Source organism: Lepeophtheirus salmonis, chromosome 8, assembly GCF_016086655.4.
Source record: "Lepeophtheirus salmonis chromosome 8, UVic_Lsal_1.4, whole genome shotgun sequence".
NCBI lineage: Eukaryota > Metazoa > Arthropoda > Copepoda > Siphonostomatoida > Caligidae > Lepeophtheirus > Lepeophtheirus salmonis.
In genome coordinates this window covers 30,701,977-30,724,939 of record NC_052138.2, presented here as the reverse complement: position 1 = coordinate 30,724,939, position 22,963 = coordinate 30,701,977, and the positions used below count along the sequence as shown (strand labels likewise).

Sequence of the window (22,963 nt, the reverse complement as noted above, 5' to 3'; positions counted from 1 at the left end):
GTTGTTTCTTGAAACGCCAGTCACTTTATGATTTTTAACTCAACCCCTATCTAGCCTCCTTGAGCTGCAAAAAATATTATTTGTGTTTTGGGTATATAATAAACCCTTTTCAAAAGAGGCACCCTTGCAAAATTTCAGCCTCCTAGGCCTAACAGTGTGGGCATCCATAAAGGACAAAAACTCTATTTTATTTATTTGGGGGAAGGTGGTTTGCTTAAAAACCTTTAGGGGCATTCCCCCCCCCCAAAAAAAAATCCAGTCCAGCAGTTCGTATATAAGTGTCTCAAAACTATCTTAGAATCCACTTAATCCTCTCGACGGAAATGTCAACAACAAGCACATCATCAAATAATATCATTTTACATCTTATTATTTTCATAAAAACTAAAAGAATAACGCTTTGATATGAGCAAGGCCGGTTTGGGAGAACGTAGGGTGCTCTTGCCGAATTACTTGAAATTAAAATACTAATTATACACGATAATATTTTTATTTATATAATGCATCTTGAGGATCAGGGCTCCTAGGCCCAGTAGTAACTCCGCCTATGCAGTTCCCCTAGGGCTCGTTTGGGGGCCCTGTACGGAATATATATATTCTTTAAACAGAACTCTTTATACTGAGAAGAAAATTTATTTATTAAGAATTTTTTTTTTTCAAAAAAATACGATAAGAGGAAATAACCTTTTTTAAACAATATAAAAAATATTCAAATTCGAAAAAAGAAAAGAGAAAAAAAAACCCTGGTTCTTTTCCCTAGATCCATCTATAATATGTAATCATTTCAACCGCAATTTTTTTCAATAAACTACTATGATCGAAGTTGTTTGTCAGTTGACAAATAATGATATTTCGCAAGAAAATGAATATTATCAAGGCCCCATTATTAGTTGATACTATGGACGAATAAAAACAACATAAATATGTTGAAATGATTAAGTAAAACTGATTATGAAATAGGAATTGACTTGTGCCACGAATACTTATGAGCCATATCAATTAACCAGGCCGATGGTTTTCAAAAATGGGTGTTGGTGTTACTAAGTGAGGCAAAGAATAGAGTTAGGTTAGGAGTACAAATGAATGAAAACAACGGCACTCAGCTGGCCGTTACCATCTTATTTTTAAGAAAAAACTTGTATGCGAATTTCCCATTGCACGACATATGTAAGAATGTTCCATAAAAAGCTGTTTAACCAAAAGGAAATGTCATCTTTTAGTGATGATACATCCTCAACCAAGCAATCCCTACCAAAAACACAAATACTCATTTTTTTTTTTTGCTTTGTACCCATTCTATGTACATATATGGATCATGACACATATATTTTGTCTATTATTAACATAAACTACATTTGCTTCGACTGCAAATGTTGATTGCCCCAGGTATATGGAAGGTACCTCCGTTGCGCCGGTACACGAGTGTAAGAGAAAGAAAGAGTGGTACGCACTGGAGTCTATACGTATAATATCTTCGTCACCATCAATTCTTTGGTTCTTCTCTCAGCTAGCTCCTATACGGCGCACTCTTTTCATCAAAAATAACAAAAAGAAACACAAAATATGATTTTCAACATGACTTCTCTAGTTGATCCTGAGACGTGTGACGTGACGGAGTGCGTTAAATTTCCCCTTCCCTCGTTTGGATCGTGTTTGATATATTAAATTTAATTATAATTATGAAATGTTCTGCTGGTGTGATATATCTACTCAAATTATTTTAAATTCATTCACAAGGAGAGGATATTAGAAGAGCTAGCCAATTATTAATTAATTAATAGTCTAATATCGGAGTACAACAACCATTTAGAAACGGAATGAACAATCAGGAAGAGGAGCAACATGGAATCACAACTTCACCCCCAGAGAACAATCATCGATTAGACAACGAGGATGAGAGTACCTGTCCCCAATGTTGTGGTGATGAGCCCATAACCTCAACATCCCCCTCCTCTGGATCACGTAGAGAGGAGCAACATCGAAGGTAAGGAAGTGCATCTCTTTGCTTTTGATGGTCGTTAGGATATGACAATATGTATCCTCAAAAATATCGAATATAAATATATTATATGTATATATTTTCTGGGAATCTTTGTTGTCATGACTTTGTGCATACATATCATTTCACTGTTTTTAGTGTTTTGGCCTTAGGAGAGGAAAAACACACAAGGAGTAGAAAGTTATAAATTTAGAAATCGCTGTTAATGTAAAATGTGTACCTGAAAATATTACATATATGTATATATATTTATGGTATATTCCGTTAGCCTGTGAAAACAAAAGTATCTAAATGAAATGGCAATCAGGAAATGATTATAATTTATAAATGAGTTAATTATAACCTTTAATTTACTCAATGTATTTTTATCGCTCTCATCACCATTTGTCTTTGTCGAATAACAAACAATTATGGTATAATATATAATGAAAAGTTAATTAATTAATTCTTTTATATATACACATACATCTGACTAAGAAAACATGAGTCAGGAAGTGAAGAGGGTATTGAAAAGTAAGACAGTTGTTGTTTCTTTACAAGTCATTATGTTGCATCTGACAACTAAACAATACTAAATACTGAACAAAAAATTGCCAACTAAACATAATAAATGAAATAACAAGACCTTTAACTTAAAATGTTAGGCTTCCCGAGCTCACTATACAAAGTGTAATTTTAAAAAGGGGCGGGAAGGTGGTTGCCATTACGAACATTATAAATTACTTCACAAAGAGGTCTTTGTCAAATAAATAAATATGTCTTTTTCTATATATGTACATATATTGAACCGGTTTATTGAGAGTATTCCTCTCCATATTTTGTTAGTCCACCACCAATGAATCCTCACTTCTGTGTCGTAAGTGCATGACAAAGCTAAGCTGATAGCTAATCTCTTCTGACCTTGATGATTATTCAGCTCTTAAATAGTAATTACTACGACCACGATGTTATTATATGTAGCATTGGATTCTCATGACTTTGATACTGATTTTCCTAAATAACAATTGTATTTTATATAATATAATGTAGTGTTTTTGTTAAGTGTCATGATCGAATCTTGTATGTTCATTATTTCTACGTCATTGCATGCTACGCCTAATAGTTACAAGCGGCGTTAAAATGATTTTGTATCACACAATCTTTTCTCTGAAAGGAAACAGAAAAAAAGGCCTAATATCAATTGGTAGTTAGCCAATAATTCTTCTTGACTCCGGGATTATTATTCAATAATTAATGTAAATTGTTCACAGCATTTTAACAAGAGCTCATTCTCATTCAACCAATCAACGTTCAGAATCGAGACTTGAGAACAAAATACACTATATATTTTTGTGTAAATGACGTAACATCGTTTTATATATCTATATCTATATGTTGTGTACTAGTTGTAACTTGTATAAACAGATTGTACAAGACTGCAATTTCTAGGTCTCCTTAGGCTTGATTTAATTACTATAGCATCCAACTACATATTTATTGATGTTATATCATTGCATTTTTATCTTTTAAAATTACTTGGTAAATATGTATTTATGATTAATATAACTGTGGGCATTTGAACTTTAAAAGTGTGTCAAAGGATAGAATTAATTAGTAATTTTCATCAAGAAAGTCGAAAATGACATCATTAATAATATACTGATCCTCCATATTCAATCAGGAGCCCTACTCTGAATTCTTCATCTTATTTTTGGTTGTTACAACTTGTAGACGATATACATATAAGTATATAAATGAGCTGAATGGGACTGAGGGCTGAATATATATATTTTTTTTGGTACAAAGGAACTTTACACCTTCTTTCTCCTCCATATATGTACGATATAAACATTGCGTACTTGAATGAAATAGTAGAATATAATTATCGAATTAAAGCCTTCATTTTTATAGACTATATTATTTCATATATGATGCTGAACACCCGTATATTCCATACGGGGTTTCATAGTTTGATAGTAGTATCCAAGTGAGTCTTAATAAAGAGCTTACCTTCATTATATACTATCTATTTCCTCATTTTCATATATTTTCCCATATGGTACCTACAAATAAGCTAATTTTCCATTTAAAGTCTAAGATATTTGAGACTCTGTGTTCCTAGTTAGACTAACTTACTGGTAGAAGTTAGGATTCATTATTTCTTATTTCAATAATCTACATGTTATTTCAAAAAACTTACTTTTCGAAATTTAATCACTTTTGTCCTTATGTTTTACTTTGGGAAAGTTCTAAACATGATTTGAAAGTCTTTTTATGTCACATTACATATAATTATTAATAGTGTCATTAGTAATTACCATCATATATATAATTCTAATATGAATCCATTTTCATAATCATATACTATAGTAACAGTCCTCTGCTCCGAGTAAAACTCATCAGGGCTTGAAATGTACTTATAAATTACTCAGATCCCTGTGGGAGTGTTTACTCTTCATTCTTCAGAACCTGTTTTTGAGTACTTGAGTACAAATACTATTATAATTTGTCTTTAAGAGTGATGTATCCCATTCGACTCGAATGGGATACATGTAATGTATGGAGGGCATTAAGAGTTGCAGCTGCTCATTTATCATTAACATTAAAAACTTAGAACCACAAGATTTAATGCAAACAATGGGAGGGGGGATCAATAATTTTTGTCAGCCAATCATACTCTCAGTTTTTCATTGTTCTTGTTGTATCTTATATAATTTGAATCATTGATATAATTTTATCAACTTTCAAAACTTATTCTTTATATATTTTTCTTTTATATCATTTTATATAATTATAATTCATATCTAACTTGTTTCTTACCCAGGGAAATGAAGATGTTTTTGAGAGGGAATTTTTCCAATCGATAATACTGATCTGTAATTTATATTATAAATCTAATTATATCTTAATCTGCTATAATTGTTGTTGGAGCGGTCCTAGGACTGATTTACTAATCATTCTTTTTTTATCGGTTCTATCTTTTTTACCATTCAACAGTCTTTAGGGACAATTAGTCCGTCCTACGGTCCGAGATATCTTTTTATTTTATTAACTTCTTGCTAAAATTGGAAGAAATTAATGAATCTGGAACAAATAATAGTAATACTTGAGTATTATACGTTCTAGCCACACACAACACCTACAATAAACTTCAGGTATCTTGTCTCTTTGAAGAAGGTTAAGTGTTGGATCGGTCCTAGAACTGATTTCCTAAATAACAGTCTTTTTTTTTTTTTTTTGTCGGTTCGATCTTTTCTACCATTCGACGGTTTTGAGGACCGATACGTCAGTCCTACAGTCGTAGGTATCTTTTTATTTTCTTCACTCCTGTTTCGGGTTTAATAATATAAAAATGGAAAAAATAATTAATTATTGCTAGAACCTATGGTAATAAGTTCTAGCCACACACTTCCTACTTTAAACTTCAAGTATCTCATCTCTTTGAAGGAGATGATGTTGAACAACTGAAATAACTTAGTAATTACGCCATTTCAGCAGTTGTAGTTACCCTAAAAGACCAATAAGGCTGGGCCTAGGACCGACATTTTTTTTTTTTAGACAGATACAACACTTTAGAAATTATGTTGAAAACTTCAAACGCTGAAATGACGTAGTTAGTATTAACGTCATTTGAGCTGTTGCAGTTACCATAAGAGACCGATAAGGGCCGGGCTTAAGACTGACAAATTTTATTTGAATGAGAATTTAGTTCGTTTATATCGATCCAACACTAACTATTATAATACATTAAATATAATAATTCTACATCATGAAATCTCTAATAATAATTTATCAACTAATATTCTTTGTCTAATTTTCTATTAGATAAATTCAAATGCGATATTTTTTAACTTTTGCAACTGTCTCAACAGTTGCAACATAATGCCTCAAACAATAACAGACATACATGACTATTTTGTGTTAAATTTTAGGAAATTAAATTCAAACCAGCTCGGAGTAATAGAACCAAGAACAAAGAAGTGTTCCCAAATGTTCCCCGTCTCCCCTATCGATAACTCTACGACCTTTATTTTTTGTGAAAGGATAAATGCATAATATTGCTGAGGATCCTGCAGAGATCCCACCATTTATTCTGAAAACAAACATACTTCCTAAAAGAAACAATAAGGAAGGGGAGTAGGAAAAGACAATAAGGAATTCAAAGATTTGTACATACGTTTTGTGTGTTAAAGTTTAGATAAGATTTCATAAATAAATGCGTTATTGTTGTAGCTTTTCTATAGTTAATTAATTATATATGTACTCTATAGTTAAAGGATCAAAAGTACTGATGATTACATATGTATTGTTATTATTTATCCATTATCATCATAGCTTAAACCTATCTGCAAAGAGTACGGAACTAAATATCTAAATAATTCCGTTAATCATGCTCTTTCAATCTTCAATCCTTCATTGAAAAAATACCCCTGCTATTAGATACTTCCCCCCCCCTAATAATAATTATGGTAATAAGACTTACTTTAACAGACTCACTCAACAATCTCCTCATTAACCTTTGGTTCTTCTTTTGGTAGTAGGTACATATGTACATAGAGATTTCTTGATAAGGACTTATTTATAAGAAATATCCTTGAAAAAATCGTGAAAATTTAACTTCCTAAAATGCCTTTTAACAAACTTAATCATAACCTCTCCAACAGTTATTTATCTCCCTCTATATTTCTTTACGAGCATGGATTAGTGTTGGATTTCCGTCTGAAAAGCCTAGATCAGTTTGATGTACTTTTTAATTTTATTTTGGGCTGCACTCATTCGGTCCTATGAATAAGTTATATCTTAATGGAATATAGAGTCGTTATCTCAGGTACACATAAATTAAGAATGAAGAAATGGTAAGCTGTCGAATTGCCTGCTCCCCCTCCCTTATCAGTCTTCTGAGCGTTGTTTGGTTGAATTTGAACCAGCTCTTATTAATTAAGACAATAGCCAACAGTTTTTTGAATAGTAATCCCATAGTTTGAAGGGGAATTGGCTAACTACCAACTAATTTTTGAGCCTTTTCTTTGTTTATTTATCGAAAGAAGGTTGTGATATACTATAAATGTAATTACGGTGGAGCAGTCTCTGTTTAGATAAGGGGTGGGTAATTGCTGGTTCGACCTTACTCAGTGCGGTCCGTACATGAAGTACATAAAATCCAAAGAGAGAAACACCGATGAAACTCTGTTTCATTTGATACTCATTGGGACCACAAAAGTTGATATTGACATCCAATCCATTGTGAGCCAGACGGCCAAATCACAGGTATCTCATTAGGTTTAATTAATGTTGCCATTATTGAATGTAAACTATTTGGGCTAAGCTTTTTTAAGAAACTTTTTTATGTGGAAGAATTAAAATCCTTTTTACACTTTTTTTAAGAAAATATTTTATCTTTGTTGCTTATTAAGGACATGTAAAAATGCATTTATATGCAGAAATACTTGTATGTTGGTACAATAAACATACAGATATCAATATATACATATTATATGTTCCTATTGAGAATAATTTGTAGCGTCTGTTATATCAATTTATTTGAAGTGTGTGGTCATGTGGGCCTCCAATGATATGGATTAAAAAAATGGGCCCAATTTATCAAGGATGTTGCCCATCCCTGGTTTAGATCGATTCCAAAGAAAAATTTAGCTTTGATTGGTCTCATTAAATATTCGTTCTAGTCCGAATTTATAGATGGATTGTTGATCTCCCTTAGTGAGATGAGCTTCCAAATTATGAACATAAATGTCATATAACTCTGAAGAGGTTCATATGTGTACAATTCATATATCTGGGATGGGGAGAAAATTGTCTATAGCTAGTAAGACCTGGATAAATAATTATCCATAGAATTAGATCAAATAATGGACCTACGTTTTAAAAATTCTGAAATCTCGGTCTAGGTATAGGACTACAATCTCGACCAAAATATCAGTACAAATCATTCTAAAAAAAATTAATGATGGCCGAACCGCGAATAAAAACCGGGTTTGGACCCATTCTTAACAGAAGTATGAATGTATGTCGTCACCTTTATTTTATCATGTAACCTTTCTTACGAAAATAAGCAGAAAAAAGAGCCCAAAATCAGTTGGTATTTAGCCAATTCTTCCGATCTGAGCAAAACTATTGTTCAATAATGTTGGAGAATTGCTCAGGGCTTACAAAGAGCCATGGCATTCTAGATAAATGGAATAGTTACTCATACATCTTAGCTTACTTTCGTTATTTCCCTTCTTCTCGGCTTTTATATTCCCCTCATGTGGGAATAAAAACTCTGCGTGATTATTCCAGGTCTTTAGAATTCGATTAAAGAACTCATTTTAATTCAAACAATCAACGTTCAGATCACTGATTCAGACAACAGAAGCAGAAACTTTGACAGGTGACAACTAAATACATTCTGGGTTAGCGAGGTAACGTCTTGATTGTATCTAAATAGTAATGTTGGGAATCCGTCCTAGTCCAAAAAAATTATCCAGTTTGATCTCAAGTGATTTTTATAGACCGATCTGGAGCAAAACTTATCATAGACCTGAATAAAAAATTAAAGTCCTTTCCTCAAAAACAAAAAAAACAAAAATTTATGTATTTTTTGTGGGACCAATCAAGACCGATTTGTTTTTGTGTCGACCGAATTTAACTGTGACACGACATGAGTTAGCCAATTTTTCTCATCTATGGAATGTCTATAATGTCGGAGAATTATTCACAGCTGACAAAGAGCAATTACATTCCAGGGGCGTCCGCAGGATTATATTTTGGGATTTTTGGAACTTTTTTTGAAAATAATACAAAAAATTTATTTTAAATATCAAATTTTTTAGAAATTTTTTTTCCAAAATTCAAAGCTGTTCTCAAAAAAATTAATTTTTTAGAATAAAATCTCAAATATTAAATTTTCTAGAGAAAAATTCAAAAATCCATATCTATTCTCAAAAAAAAAATAAAGTTTTTGGAAAAAAATTAAAAAATTCAAAGCTATCTAGAGGGGGGGAAATTGGAATTTTTTTTTTGTGTGTGTGTGTAGACCGAATTTTACTGCGGTACGAGTCTAACAAATCGAGAAGGAGAGAGTCTAATATAATGAGCGCATTCAATTTATTCTACTTAATATTTAAATGCAGATAGAATTCAAGCCTTTGCGGTTTGAATATAACTACTGCAATCATATAGCAATATGTGCTTCATGCCTAGTTATGTGTCCTAAATATAATATACACTTATAGATTTCATCATCATCGTCATGACGATTGAATGAAACAAATATATAAATGGTATGTATTGAGAAATTTGTAAAAAAGGATTTATTGCATTGAATGAAGTCGATCATTATTTGTAAGTAATGCTATCATCATGTGTGACAACTACAAGAGGTTTTACACAAAAATACATATCCACTTCAGAGGACTCTACAGGGGCTATAGCTCCCCCTTCAAATGCAGGATTTTTTGCTTTTTACTAGATTTTTTTTTCGTCATTGTGACAAATTATGCAGCAGAGCTAAAAATTTATTTTTTTGTGAATAGCTTTGGATTTTTGAAAGAAATTAATATTTGAAATTCATTTTCGAAACTTTTGTTCAAAGAATTTAATATTTTATTTTTTTATGTCAATAGCTATAGATTTTGTAAAAAAAATTCCAAAAAATTTAATTATTTGAAATTTATTTTCAAAATTTTTTGTCGAAAGAATTTAATGTTTTAAAAAATTTCAAAAACCAGACCTCCCCCTCCAGGAAAATATCTAGGTGGTTATATGTGGTTTTTTTTTTAAATGAAACTGAAAATGAACGTGACCACATCTGTACAATTTGAAGAATGCTTAGCTCTGAGTACGTTTCATTTAATTAGCTGCAATCAACCTTGACAAAAAAAAAGGAAATGTACACAAACCCCACTCCGTATCTCACAAGAACTTGGAGAGAAAGGGCACATTCTATAAGTTTGCCCACACGTCATACTTTCTCTTTCTATCTCAAATTTGGAGACAGAGGAAAATTTAAATTCAATTATTGCAACATTTGAATACTAAGGAAATAACTTTTTTAAGCAACGAATATATTAGCACTCTAGAAGATTATGAGTTTCTCTCTTAATCTTATGGAGTATACAGGGGGGGAGAAGGACTCAGAGTCGATCTCCATAGACTGAAGAAACAGGTCGGAGGAGATCACATCTTAGAAATTGTCGTAGTACTAAACATAATGAGATGTGACCTCCTCCGGCCGCTTTCTCATAATATAATTTTCGGGTCACTTCATTTAACAAAGTTAATTATTTATTGTTAGAAGGTTGGGAGAATTGAATTTGAACTTTCCACTGTTGCTGTCTCCAATTTTGAGATAGATGGAGAAAGGATGACGTGTGGGCAAAATTATACAGTGTACCCTACAGAAATTACCCCGACGTCGATTATCAATTATCTTCCAAGTCCAATAGTACTTAATAGATACTTTTAACTCCGTAACGAATCCACAGTGTGACTTTTAGTATTCCAAGCACTACTGATTATTTTATGCTTACGTGTTCTCTCTTCAAGAATAAAAGAATAATGAAGGACCTTGGGGGAAAAAAACTGTTCTGGTTAAAACTACAAAAAGTCGCCTACGGGCATATTTTCTACAACTAAAGATATAAAATAACCCAAAAAGGATAGTGGTTCTCAATATTTTTATACTGCGTCCACTTGAGAACAGTACCGTATCTAGGATCATTATTTTGGGTTACTTTTTTACAAAACTTTAGCAATTTTTGACCGAAAATCATCAATTTTTGTAAAAGGCTTATGACCTTTTTTTCTTTATAGAAAAAAGTCAAAATTTCGAATCACATATAATATTTTTGACAACAAACGCTGTCTTTTAGACAAAATATTTCAAATTTGGCAAGAAAATTTTGCTATGATCTTTTTTGTTCTTTTACAAGACTTTTTTTTTTAAGATCTTCTGTTATAGAAGAAGAATTTCTTAAGCTTTTCCTTTATAAAATCCCCCTACCTCTACTCAAACCTCTGTACATAACAATAGAGTAATGAATTCTTAATCTTTTTACCTCAGTTACTCAATTTCAGATTTGCACAATGACCTTTTTTTAATAAAAGTCAATCAATTGGATTAACTTTGAAAAAATATAAATGTATATAAATTTCATTATTTGTAATTGAAGTTTTTTAGAGAATATATTATTATCTTCTTTTTCTTTGATGGTGTTGTGTATAATACCCAAATAACCCTCCTCCCCCCTCCATCTCATTTTTCAGCCTCTAATATGACATGCCCTTTTTGGGCAATAAAATATGAGCCCTTTTATTGTACAAACAGGTCATTTTAATATACTTTTTTTTAATATTCAATAAATATAAATGTAATCCAACTTTTCCAAATCTAATAACCCCTCCGTGGGACCGGGGTTGATACATGATACGCAATCTACAGTTTGAGAACCACTGGCTTGGGACACATTACACAATCACTTCAATTATCATTTTTAACCTTATAAAAATATCAATCTCTTTGATTATTTTTGTGCAAAGAGAAGGTTGAACAAACAAACATAATGTTATTATGTAAAGTCTATAGATCCTAGTGTTGAGACTCGGTCCAAACCGAACTTTTTTTCGGTTCGGTCTGAAGTGATTTTTTAGATACATTTGAACCGATATTTATGTCCAGACCTCGATCTCAGATCCTAAACCGATATTTATTAGTTTTCAAATCGTGCACCGATTCTTTCAGTCTCAATGTATACAACAATGTCCCAGAGAGTTCATTTATCAAAAATTCCTTCGGGCAATCTTAAATTCTACATAATACATTTTATTTTAGTTGACTGATGGATACTATTGATATTAACACGAGGAAAATGACTTAGGAAAAGTTGGGAATCACTGGTCTAGACCGAATTTTCAATGAGACCGATTCGAAATTCTTAGTTTGGTCCACTAAAAATCTTAGCAGTCTCAGACCGGGTTAGGACTTTCAGAGCAAAACCCAACACAAATAGATACTATTATATTTATATATCACTATTCATGACTCTCTTTCCCTATAGATAACTTTGTACATAATTCTCCACCATTACTAAAAGGAATCACGATATTTATTTGACATTTCACACAGACTTTCATTTCATCATTTCTATCTGGTGTCTAAATACTCCTTCTATAATTAATACTACTATTAATTACGTAAAAAGGATGAAGTATGATAATGTATGAAGGACACTCCAGAGTTTTCATTTCGATTGACATACATAGGGCCTAGGATCCACCCAATATATTTTTTTATGCTATAGTATTTATCAGTCTATTAATGATGACTACTCCATAGTTACTCTAATCAGCCAATAACAAATCTATGATTACGTCACTGCTGGTATGGCTAGTCCATTGCTTATATGTGGTAGATTAGGGCGCTCAATGGGAGAGACATGCCCACTCAACTTTTCGCAAAATTATCATTGTAACATTTTAGCAAATAAAAAATCATAGTAATTGGGGTGATATTTGGTGGAGCAAAGGGGATCGTAGAACTGTGCCTTATTGTCCTATGGGCCCTTCCCTTTTGGTGCTTTTTGTGGAGTACTTTACCCCGATACTCCACCAAAAATTGACTTAAAAGCTCAACTAGAAACGAATGCGGCATAGGCAATGAGATTTAGTTCTACTTTGACCTTTTCCTTACCAAAAATCGACCTAATGTGTTCTCCACTGTCAAAATCAGTTGGAGCGGACCTTCTTTTTTCTTTTTTTTCGAATTTCGACTACTTCTAGTGCGGTAAAGTTATCGTCATGTGGTCAGAAATTACCCAAAGGTAAAAATTCATTCTTCTTCAATGACATCTATAGATGTCACATCTAACTCAAAGTTTTAAAAAAAAGTCAAACTTTCTTTATTGAGTCAATAAAGACTAAAAGGATGCGGTATTCTTCATTTTTCATAAAATTATTTTGGTAGACATTGATCTAACCTATTAAGAAATATTACAAATTTTTTCTGTTTCCAAAGTCGCCTTGTTGAGCGAAAAGAGAATTTTAGGATTCACGAATAGCACCCATCTTCTTTTTTTTTTTTTTTTTTTTTTTTGAAGTATTTAAAGAAAAGAAAGATCAAAGTATACATAACAAAATTCATTTACTTTACTTTCTCACTGTAATTTATAGTCAGCTGTATATTTTTGTATTTTTCTCCCCATATCAAAGTTTTGAACGTTGATTGGTTGAATTATAATTATATTTGTTAAGTTGTAAACAATTCCCATCCACTATTAAAAAAACCTTTCTCATGTACTTGTGAAGAATTAGGTAACTGCGAACAGATTTTCTGCCTTTTTTATTGTTACATTTTGGAAGAAAGGTTACGAGATACAATAAATGTGAATCTCGTTCACTCGTAAATACTTGTGGAGCCTTCTTTGGCGAATCAACTGTCAAAAAACACTCCCCCAGTTGGCGACTGCTTCTATAACCTATAATTTGTTGCATATTAGTTATGAAATGGCAAAGACTTGCTTAAATTTATCCATTTTTATTCAAATTTGGGCTACAATGACATAATTTGAACAAAATACTCAATTGGAAGCTTGATGTTTTAGAATTAATGCGCAAAGTCTGCGCACGATGTATTCTTGGTCCAATAAGAAGAGAGTATATTTTTTTATTCAATGTCAATATCTGGACGAGTAAATTGGGAAAATCCCTCGCCCAAATGGGCGAGTGTCCAAATTAATTAAACTCCTACACTGTTATGACGTGTTCTTTTTATATTTTTGCTTACGTTCCTTTTTTACCTTATAACAACCTATTCACTCTAGCTGTAATTCGAAATTTGAAAAAAGTTGATTAAAAACACGTCGTCCTATTCTACATACAAACAAATCATGATATCATTCATGAAGTCGAATTCATTATCAACAACAAGAAAAAGGAATCAATAAGCTTCGTCATTATCTAAATATATCAAATATCTCTTACATATAACATAATATAAATGCTTCATTAAATGTGTTATAAACTATTAGAGCATGCCAAACATTGCTAGCATTTAATGCCTTGAAATAAAACATATATCTGCATATCAATTAATAGAACTTGACTTATTAAATAAATCCTTCTTTAAATGAGTTTAATTCGTATTTATATCATAAAATACAACATAACTAACTAAATAAATAAATAATAACTTGTCTATTAATAGTTTCAAATTTTATATGATTAAAAATATCTTCATGCTTCTCATGTTCTGTTCTGTTATTTTATTATGACGTTGCTGTTTTTTCTATCCGGGAAATTCCGATAGACTAAAACGAATTATTTTCATTTATTAATAATGTAAAAAAACTCACATTTAACATTACCACCACAGAAATAGAGATAGGACGTATCATGGACCCAGGTACGGTATAAATAAACTTGTATTATTCAATAAGATGAAACTGGCTTCGGGGTCTCAGAACTTTTACGGATCTTAAAAAAGGATCATGGGGATTTTCTAGATCTTAAAAAGCTTATACTTTTGCTTAATAAATATGGGATATGCCTTGGATCTGGATCCAAAGTTTTTGAGTACAGTAAAGGTAAATTTATATTATCTGAGATCTGTGATCCGAACAGCTCCGAGAGATTTTTCGGATCTTAAAAGCTGATAGTATTGGTTAATCTTACTTTTAAAAGAAGATATTATCTATATCTAACGTAACATCTCTATTTATCTGGATTAGTGCTTGGAGCGACATCTATATACACAATTGCATTGTGTGGTTATTCCAATGTTGTTATAACATTAATTATAATAATAACGAATAATTATGGTCTAATAATAATAATTACATTGGGTTATTTATTGTTTCGGTATCAGTAATCAGTAAAAATGTAACCTGTATCCGTATACTATTTTATTTATTTCCGAACTTTGTGTAAAATACTCATAAAGTTTGAGACAAGTATACACACCTAACTGTGTGTTAGTATATAGTATGCTAATAGTTTAAGGTTGATAAGGTCAAATTTTAATATAAATAGACTGAGGTATATCCAATCCTATTTATTAGTTTAGAGTTTTGTCCTCAATTTCCTAGACTGATCTGAGGATGGAAATAATTCGGGCAGTTTGAAGAGGTTTAGTCTAGATTGGTCCCCAAGAAACAAAACAATTCTGTCTGGATCGGTCTCATTTAACGTTCGGTCTGGACAGATTATATAGACGAAATGTTGATGACACAATAACGTCATTTGAAGTTAAAAGTGTTGCATAAATTATATTTGTACGACTCTTAAATCAGAATAGGTGAGAAAATCGATCCTTTACTATTAACATTACTATCTCTATATCTGCATTTCTTCACTAACGCAAAAATATACAGTCCTTTTTGTTGTCAGCTGTCGATGCATCTGCTTCTTTTTTCCTAGTGAGAGTTATGAACATTGATTGGTTGAATTAGAATTACCTCTTGTTAAGGTGTAAACACTTTTCAACCATAATTCCATAGTTGCAAGGAATCGGCCTAGAATTGCCTGACTACAAATGATGTAAAAACAAGTATTGTTGTGATATACATATTTATTTGGTAACCCTTGATAGGCGGGTTAATACATTTTTGTTTTGGCAAAAAGGTACTTAATTCACAATGATTAAGATTTATACATTTATCTATGTTATTTACCTATGTCTTATTATAGGTATAAATAAATAGGATTGACATGTTTGTACTGCAAAAAACTACTTTTTAAAAATTAGAAAAGGAAAAACGGTTTTTACCAGTGCTCTTTCTTCTTTTTTGTTCATTCTTTAACAGGTTGTGCAGATGTTAACTTATCCCTCTGCAGTAAGAATTCTCCCCTATCTTTGGTGTAAATTGTTGTAAAAATGCTTAATAAAATAAATGCATATGAATTTAAATATAATTATTAAATTTTACCTGTACTAATGCTATTTTAAATGTTGATGGTTCTCCCCTTCATAGTAGTAACTCATTTTCTCTGATATTCATTCAGTACTACCATCAGTCTCTCTCCCACTTTCTCATTGGGCTCTTTTTTTCCTTATAAACATGTCAACTCTATTAAACCACATGCTATTAACATCTGGCATGACTTATTGATATAAAAACAAACTTTCCTTAAGATAGTAACGATTTTCCATGGATTTTCTGGGATTCGAAGATAACATTAAAACTTTACCATAATTAAGGATTTTAAAAAAATCCATCTGAAATGACAATTTTTAGTTGTTGGTGGTGTGTGTTTTTTAAGCTATATAATTACTGCTTCAAAAACAACAACAATGGGAACATCCAGTATATAATATAATACTTATATGTGTAGTTCCTAATTGGATAATGATAAAATGGATTTTAATCATTCATTGTAATCGAAGATTATTATATTCACTGGATTATATTATTATGATTCAATGCTTTTTAGCAAAAACAAAAACTATATAATATAAATGTATTTACGTCTTTAAATATCATTTGACTTTTAAGAGAATCTAATCATAGCAACTAATATACATAGTTGTATCGTCTGTTTTTTGTTTTTTTTTTTGGAATGGAGAAGACACAAATAATTGAACTTCTGACTCAGATAGAATTGGGTATTTAAAGACTCATGATACATTTGTACCTACCTTATATACTAGCGGTAGTACCAAGAACTCCCGGAGTAATTAGACGTCAAAGAACAGACACCGTTTGTGTTAGGAATATAGAAAATAACTCCCCAAGAAATCATCAGCAGACTCACACGTAACTTATCAATACTTGGAACCACTCACATTTGTTTTTTCATTAAGAATGAAAGAATAATAATAAAAAATAATATGTTGGGAGACTGATGAGTACTTTAGTCTTTAGATTATTCACTAACAAAATCAAACTAAATTCCTTCCAACATACCAGCCTTTATATTTTATTCAAATCGTAACATATACTGCTATGGCATATAAATTATGAAATATTTATAAAAGACCAAGGTTTTTTTATAACAAATATTTTTGTGATTTACATCAGGGAGCACCATATATGTAGAGAACACCCTGTATACACGTTCGATGCTATATGTACACGCCTACAATAGTTCATTAATAAGACTACAAACATATTTTGTAGATCAAAATATGTTTATGATATGCATCATAGATCCACAATATACAGGCCACTAAGTGACTTGTATTCATATTTTCATACAGATATACTTTGCCTTATTAATATTTATTATCAATTTAATTATCAACTATTTATTGATACTATCATCTCATTTTGATCTATTAAAATTGCATAATTATATGCATGTGTTTATGAGGATATCGATTATCCCTGGAATAATCAATCAGTGCATTATCCTCATCCTAAGTAATGTAAATCCTTCATTTCAAATTATTCATCTCATTTTTTGTTTACAACTTGTACACAACTTATATATTTATATATTACAAATAACCTTGAGAATTAAAGAACAATGCACAAATGTAACTAAGTTACTGATGCGTGATGAGCATAGGAGCCACATAAAATGTGAAATACATCCCTTTGTACAAGTACTCACATTAGTAGGTGAAATACTTTAGTATATTTTACACGCCCACGAGTAATCACCCACTGGGTATCGGTTTTTACGAGTACTCTAATGGTATTTTTTTACATTTATAATCTGGGTACGGATATTAGCCGGACCCATCCCTTGTTGGTCTTTGAAGTTTGAAGAGTGTACCAAATTTTAGAGAGCCTTTTGAAAGGCATCTTTTCACTAATATTATACTTAAAGTATCCCAGTTAACCAATTGAATTAGTAAGACGTTAAGTACTTTTCATGCGCGATAATAGTTTGTCATATTACTCAATTTATGCCTAATTAAAGTATGTATCATTATTTTTAGAAGAATTAACGAAGATTGATTATTGATCACGTCACTTGTTGATATGATGATGTCTACATTGAACGGGTCTTTAAGATTTAGGACGGGACGTATAGGTACTGTTTGATGCACAAGAATAGCCACTAGGGCGCCCACTAGTCAGTCAGAACTTGACATGAACTCAAATCGTAAGCACTCAGAGGAAGTCGAATTTATGTCAAAAAATTCAAATTACGACATGACAACATTTTTTATGATAAAACCGTTACTTTCAGCATAAATTTTTCAGTCATAATTATCATATCAAATACTATTTAGCTTTGTTGCAATACTAGTGCTGTTCATATGAATACAAGTGGTGCCGGACGTTAAACACTCCTGCTACCATGATGTCACTTACTTTTACACAGGAATATTGAATATACAGTGTATTGTGCTGTCAGCTATTGATCTTTCTGATCCTCTTCCCATAGTCAGATAGTCAGTGCTCTGAATGTTAATTCGTTGAATTAACTCTTGTTAAGCTGTGAACACTTCTCAAAAATTATTGAAAAGTAACTCCATGGATGGGAAGAAATGACCATCTTACAACTGATTTTGGGCCTTTTTCCCCCCTAGTTCTTTTCTTATGAAAAGTTGCGTGATACAATAAATGCTAGACCGTGATTCATTTTTGGACAGTTACATCCCTAGTAATGAATAAATATGTAATAACCTCATCATCCTATTATGAACGCTTCTGACCTCTTATTTGTAATTAATTTATTTCCATCTTTCTGTAAATTAAATAATAATATTTATGATTATAAATCACTGAGAAGAAGTACATGGTTGGATATGAACATGATTTTCATGCTCATGTAACTATTTTATCATTCTAACTTTAACTGTATCGCAAAGAGCAAGAGGCCCCCTTTTCTTGATTGATTCTAAACTGTTTCAAGTACAATTGTAGTTCCAGATTAAGAAAAATCATTATGCACTGTGTACATACTATATAGGCATTACACAAATACATGCATGCATGAAGTAAAGCTAGAAATATGATTCCTGCTTTTATATATCCTATATATACAGGGCGGGGAATTTAAATCTTGAAAATTTATGGATATTGTATGTATCAATTTATTTTCTAAAATTAATTCAGTCTGTGATAGTGAAGCCAATCACTCAAACCAACCACAGCCTCCAACCTAGTACAAGCCTTGATGAGGAACTCATTGTCCATGTTGAACACTGCCTAGGAAGCCGGCAAGGTGTCAAGTGTGTTATGTCTACGTTTATTGGACTATCTCCTTCCAAGACACCCCACACGTAGTAATCCAAAGCAGGGGCGTCTGCAAGATTTTATTTTGGGATGGACATTTTTTTTAGAAGAGACAAAACACTTTTTGTTCTAAATTTCGCTAACCTTTTTACATTTAAAATGTTTTCTAAACAGCAGTAATCTTATATAATGTCGAGGATATAAAAAATTATTGGAGGGGGCTACAGCCTCTCCAGCCCACTTCCTACGGACACCCTGCAAAGAGCTCAGATCTGGGTAGCTAGAAGGCTACATTTCCTTTTACTTTATGAAGTATGTTGTGTTTTTTTTTAACTCTCAAAACTATCATGAGTCTTCCTTACATGTGTCCCCAACCCATCAGACTCCTTGAAAGTCTTTGCAACATTGTAAATAGTGACTTAGGGAAGCTTTGTAAACTCAATAATCTCTTTGGATGTGCGCCCGACACGGAGGCATATACTAATGGCCGCTTGGTGTTTGTAGTGTTGGATCAGTCGTAGGACTGATAGCCTTATCAGTCTTTTTTCCTCGCCCCTTTCAGTCTTTTTTTTTAATCGATCCGAAATTTTTTACCATTCAACGGTCCTAAGGACTGGTACATCTGTCTTTCAGTCTTACAGTCCAATCTATATTTTTATTTTCTTCACTTATAGCCAGGATTGAAGAATATAATACCTAAGAAAATAATCATTGAAAGCAAGAACGTATGATTATACGAATGATTATGAATTATGATGTAACTTCAGCGACTCAATTGACGAAGTTGGTAGTAACTACGTCATTTCAGCTGTTGTAGTTTCGACAAAAAGACCGATAAGGACCGGTCTGAAAATTTTTATTTTGACCGGACTGATACAACTGCAGGATCTTTAATTATTTTTTAGACTGATCCAACACTATTCAGAGGACGTCTCTAAGATTTTGTATTGATTATTATACAATTTTGCCAGCTGAATCTGATGAACACATTTTCATAAACATATATATCAGGGCTGCTTAGATATTGAGGTCTAAACTTGCTCCAGATTTAAAATCCACACCCAGTATATATAGGATATAATATTAATTAGGTACAAGTACTGATTAAGTTTGAAATTTGTGAGAAGACTTTATTATACACATTTTCTTTGTTCTATGTATTTTAATATCCTATAGTCATAGAGAAAGATGTACTTATGTACATAGACGCAACAAAATACACGAAGGATAGAGCAAAGGTATCTGCTGACAAAAATGATATAATATGACGTCACATATTCATTTTTTTTCTTACATTAATAATCCGCAATTTCAACTAGAGAAATGATATTCAACTCTGAGGATGTGATAAAAAGTTTACCAATCAATTTCTTTCCTTTAGATGATGTTGAAATTATAATACACATTTATGGAGCATTTTGACGGACGTCATATATCGCATCATAATTCAAGGAGAGCCATTTTGGGGGCTCAAAGTTGATATATTTGTTTACTAAACAAAATTGGACAAATTTCCAATAAATCTTGCTTAAACTTCTTCAAATGGCTTTAAGAATTAAAAAAAGACTGAAGATACTACTTGCTATTCAGTGATAAAGTATGGATATTTGAATTAAATCAAAAGTAATATGTACTAAAAATTGCTAGATTTGTTAAAAATTTACTTTTATTTTGATTGATCGTAATATTTAATTTTTATATACAATATGGAAACAAAATTGTATAAGGTTGTAAGAATATATTTATAACATATCGAATATATGTATATTAAAACTAAGCAATAGAGGCATAAATTATTGGTTTAAGGCCTATTATTTATTGATCCCTTTTTGATTTCCAAAAGTTAACTATTTTACTTAATATTAATGAAAAAAGGGTTTTCGGTGTTAAAAAACTTGGCCAACTAGGCCCCCCAAATGGCTGACATTTACAGTTCTGACGTCATGTGAAAACGTTCTATACACAGAGATAAAATATTATTCAGTAATACGAGTTTAATTCGTTCCTAGACCAGAGTTCGTAAGTCAAAGCAATTTATCTCAAATTTATGTATAAAACTATTAAGGTTAAATGACTCACGTTCCGTCGCCAAATCTCTATGAGTTCGAATCTTAATAAAAAAAAATCGTATGCTGTGACACTTTTATCTCAAAGCATTATTGTATCATTATTTCTATCCTTTATAGACATATCTATGTAATTCTATCTCTATGCTTACATTCAATATATTATATAGTTCAGAGCCATTATTCATATAATATTTGTACACAATCGATCACTTCCATCTACATGAGGTCAATATATGCATGCCAATCACGGATTAAACGTGGTATTCCTGTCAGAGGTGGTTGGTATATTCATTTGAGTATATGTAAATTAACAATGATGAAAACTTTGGATGTCTAACTATAGATCCTTTCTCACGACAAGGCCTCATAATTGATACTGTATTTTGCTTTCGATTAGTCTCCTTCTTTTCTCCTCATTACTGTTCTAAACGTTGATTGGTTAAATTTGAATTAGCTCTTGATAAGGGCTGTGGAATAATTCCTTTCAATTATTGAATAATTTCCATATTTGGGAAGAATTGGCTAACTGATTTTGAGGCTTTGCTGCTTCTTTTTAAAGCAAGGATTGCGAAATGCAATAAAGGTTACGATATCTTGAATCTATTTGATGTCGAAATATCTCTCAAGTCTCACGCATTTACATTAATCAGACATTTTCTGCTGGGGACAATCAAAATATTAACACAAAATAATATTTGTCATTTTTGTTCAAAAGTTTTAACTTGGGTTAAATTTTGATAGGTCATATTTAATAAAACAGGGAAATGGCTAATCAGTGAACACATCTTAGACCCCTTAATTATTTAATACAAACATTTTTATTATGTTTTTACCAAATACTCAAAAATATAAAAAGAACCATTTTTTACTCATTGCATTTTATCCGGGTATTTTTGAAACGAAAATACCATTTTTTCCAAACTAAAATGCCCGAACTTTAATAAAGTTAATTTTTTGATTGTCCCCAGTAGAAAAGTCTTTGTTTTTGGAGACAGGGAAAAATTATTAACCTAAATACGGAACAGTCTAATAATGTATGTACATAGTAGAGACCCAAAACTTGGACTAGCATTTAATTATGATTTTATTCCAATCATTTTTAAATACAGGTTTTATTACGCAACCAAAATATATTAAAATAAATAAAAAAACAAGTTTTGTTTGTATATCATGTCTGTAAGTGTCAAAATGTCGGACCGACAACAACAAAAAACAACAATGTCAGTGCCGAGAAGGCACCAGAGACCGTTGGCATCTTCATCCGAACTGTCTACAACATCAAGAAGTCCATTACAGCTCCATACAACCAAGGAGATCCAAAACTTCTGCAGAAATAATATGGCTGACTCCATATGGTCTTTCTTCAGCCCCTTGGACTTTGCAGTTTGGGGTGTCTTGGAGAAGAATGTCTGCCGCACCTCTCATCCAAATTTGAATTTGCTCAGAGCCTCCATCTTATTCAATAGCCAATATTTTTCCCGGTGAATCGAGGCTGTTACTGCTTGTGAATGAGAATATATTCAATAAAAAATATAGTAGTTAAACATATCACATATCTGTTTCAATTTGTCTATTCATGATTCAACAAAAATCACGTTTTACCTCTGTTTGTTGGTCACCAGGATTATAGCAAAAGTTTCGGATCAATTTTTATCAAACATTGTTCGAAGATTATATATGCTCATTGTAAGAGGCCATTACATTTTGAGAGGACAAGGTAACACAAAACCTAAAAAGTACATAATTGACCATAACTTTGGAACAAATTGAGATACAATACCCAATTTGTTTAA

The 22,963-nt window shown here is 31.7% G+C and overlaps 1 protein-coding gene across 1 annotated transcript in view; it reads left to right on the top strand.

Annotated features, from left to right (window-relative positions):
• Positions 1 to 1,384: 1,384 nt before the first annotated feature.
• The window catches only part of bdg (sodium-dependent transporter bedraggled), a 44,053-nt gene continuing 22,474 nt past the window's right edge, over positions 1,385 to 22,963 (top strand). The window contains exon 1 of the mRNA XM_040717570.2: positions 1,385 to 1,984. Within this exon, the coding sequence (XP_040573504.1) occupies positions 1,818 to 1,984 (167 nt within the window). The 5' untranslated portion in view covers positions 1,385 to 1,817. The remainder of the gene's footprint in view (positions 1,985 to 22,963) is intronic.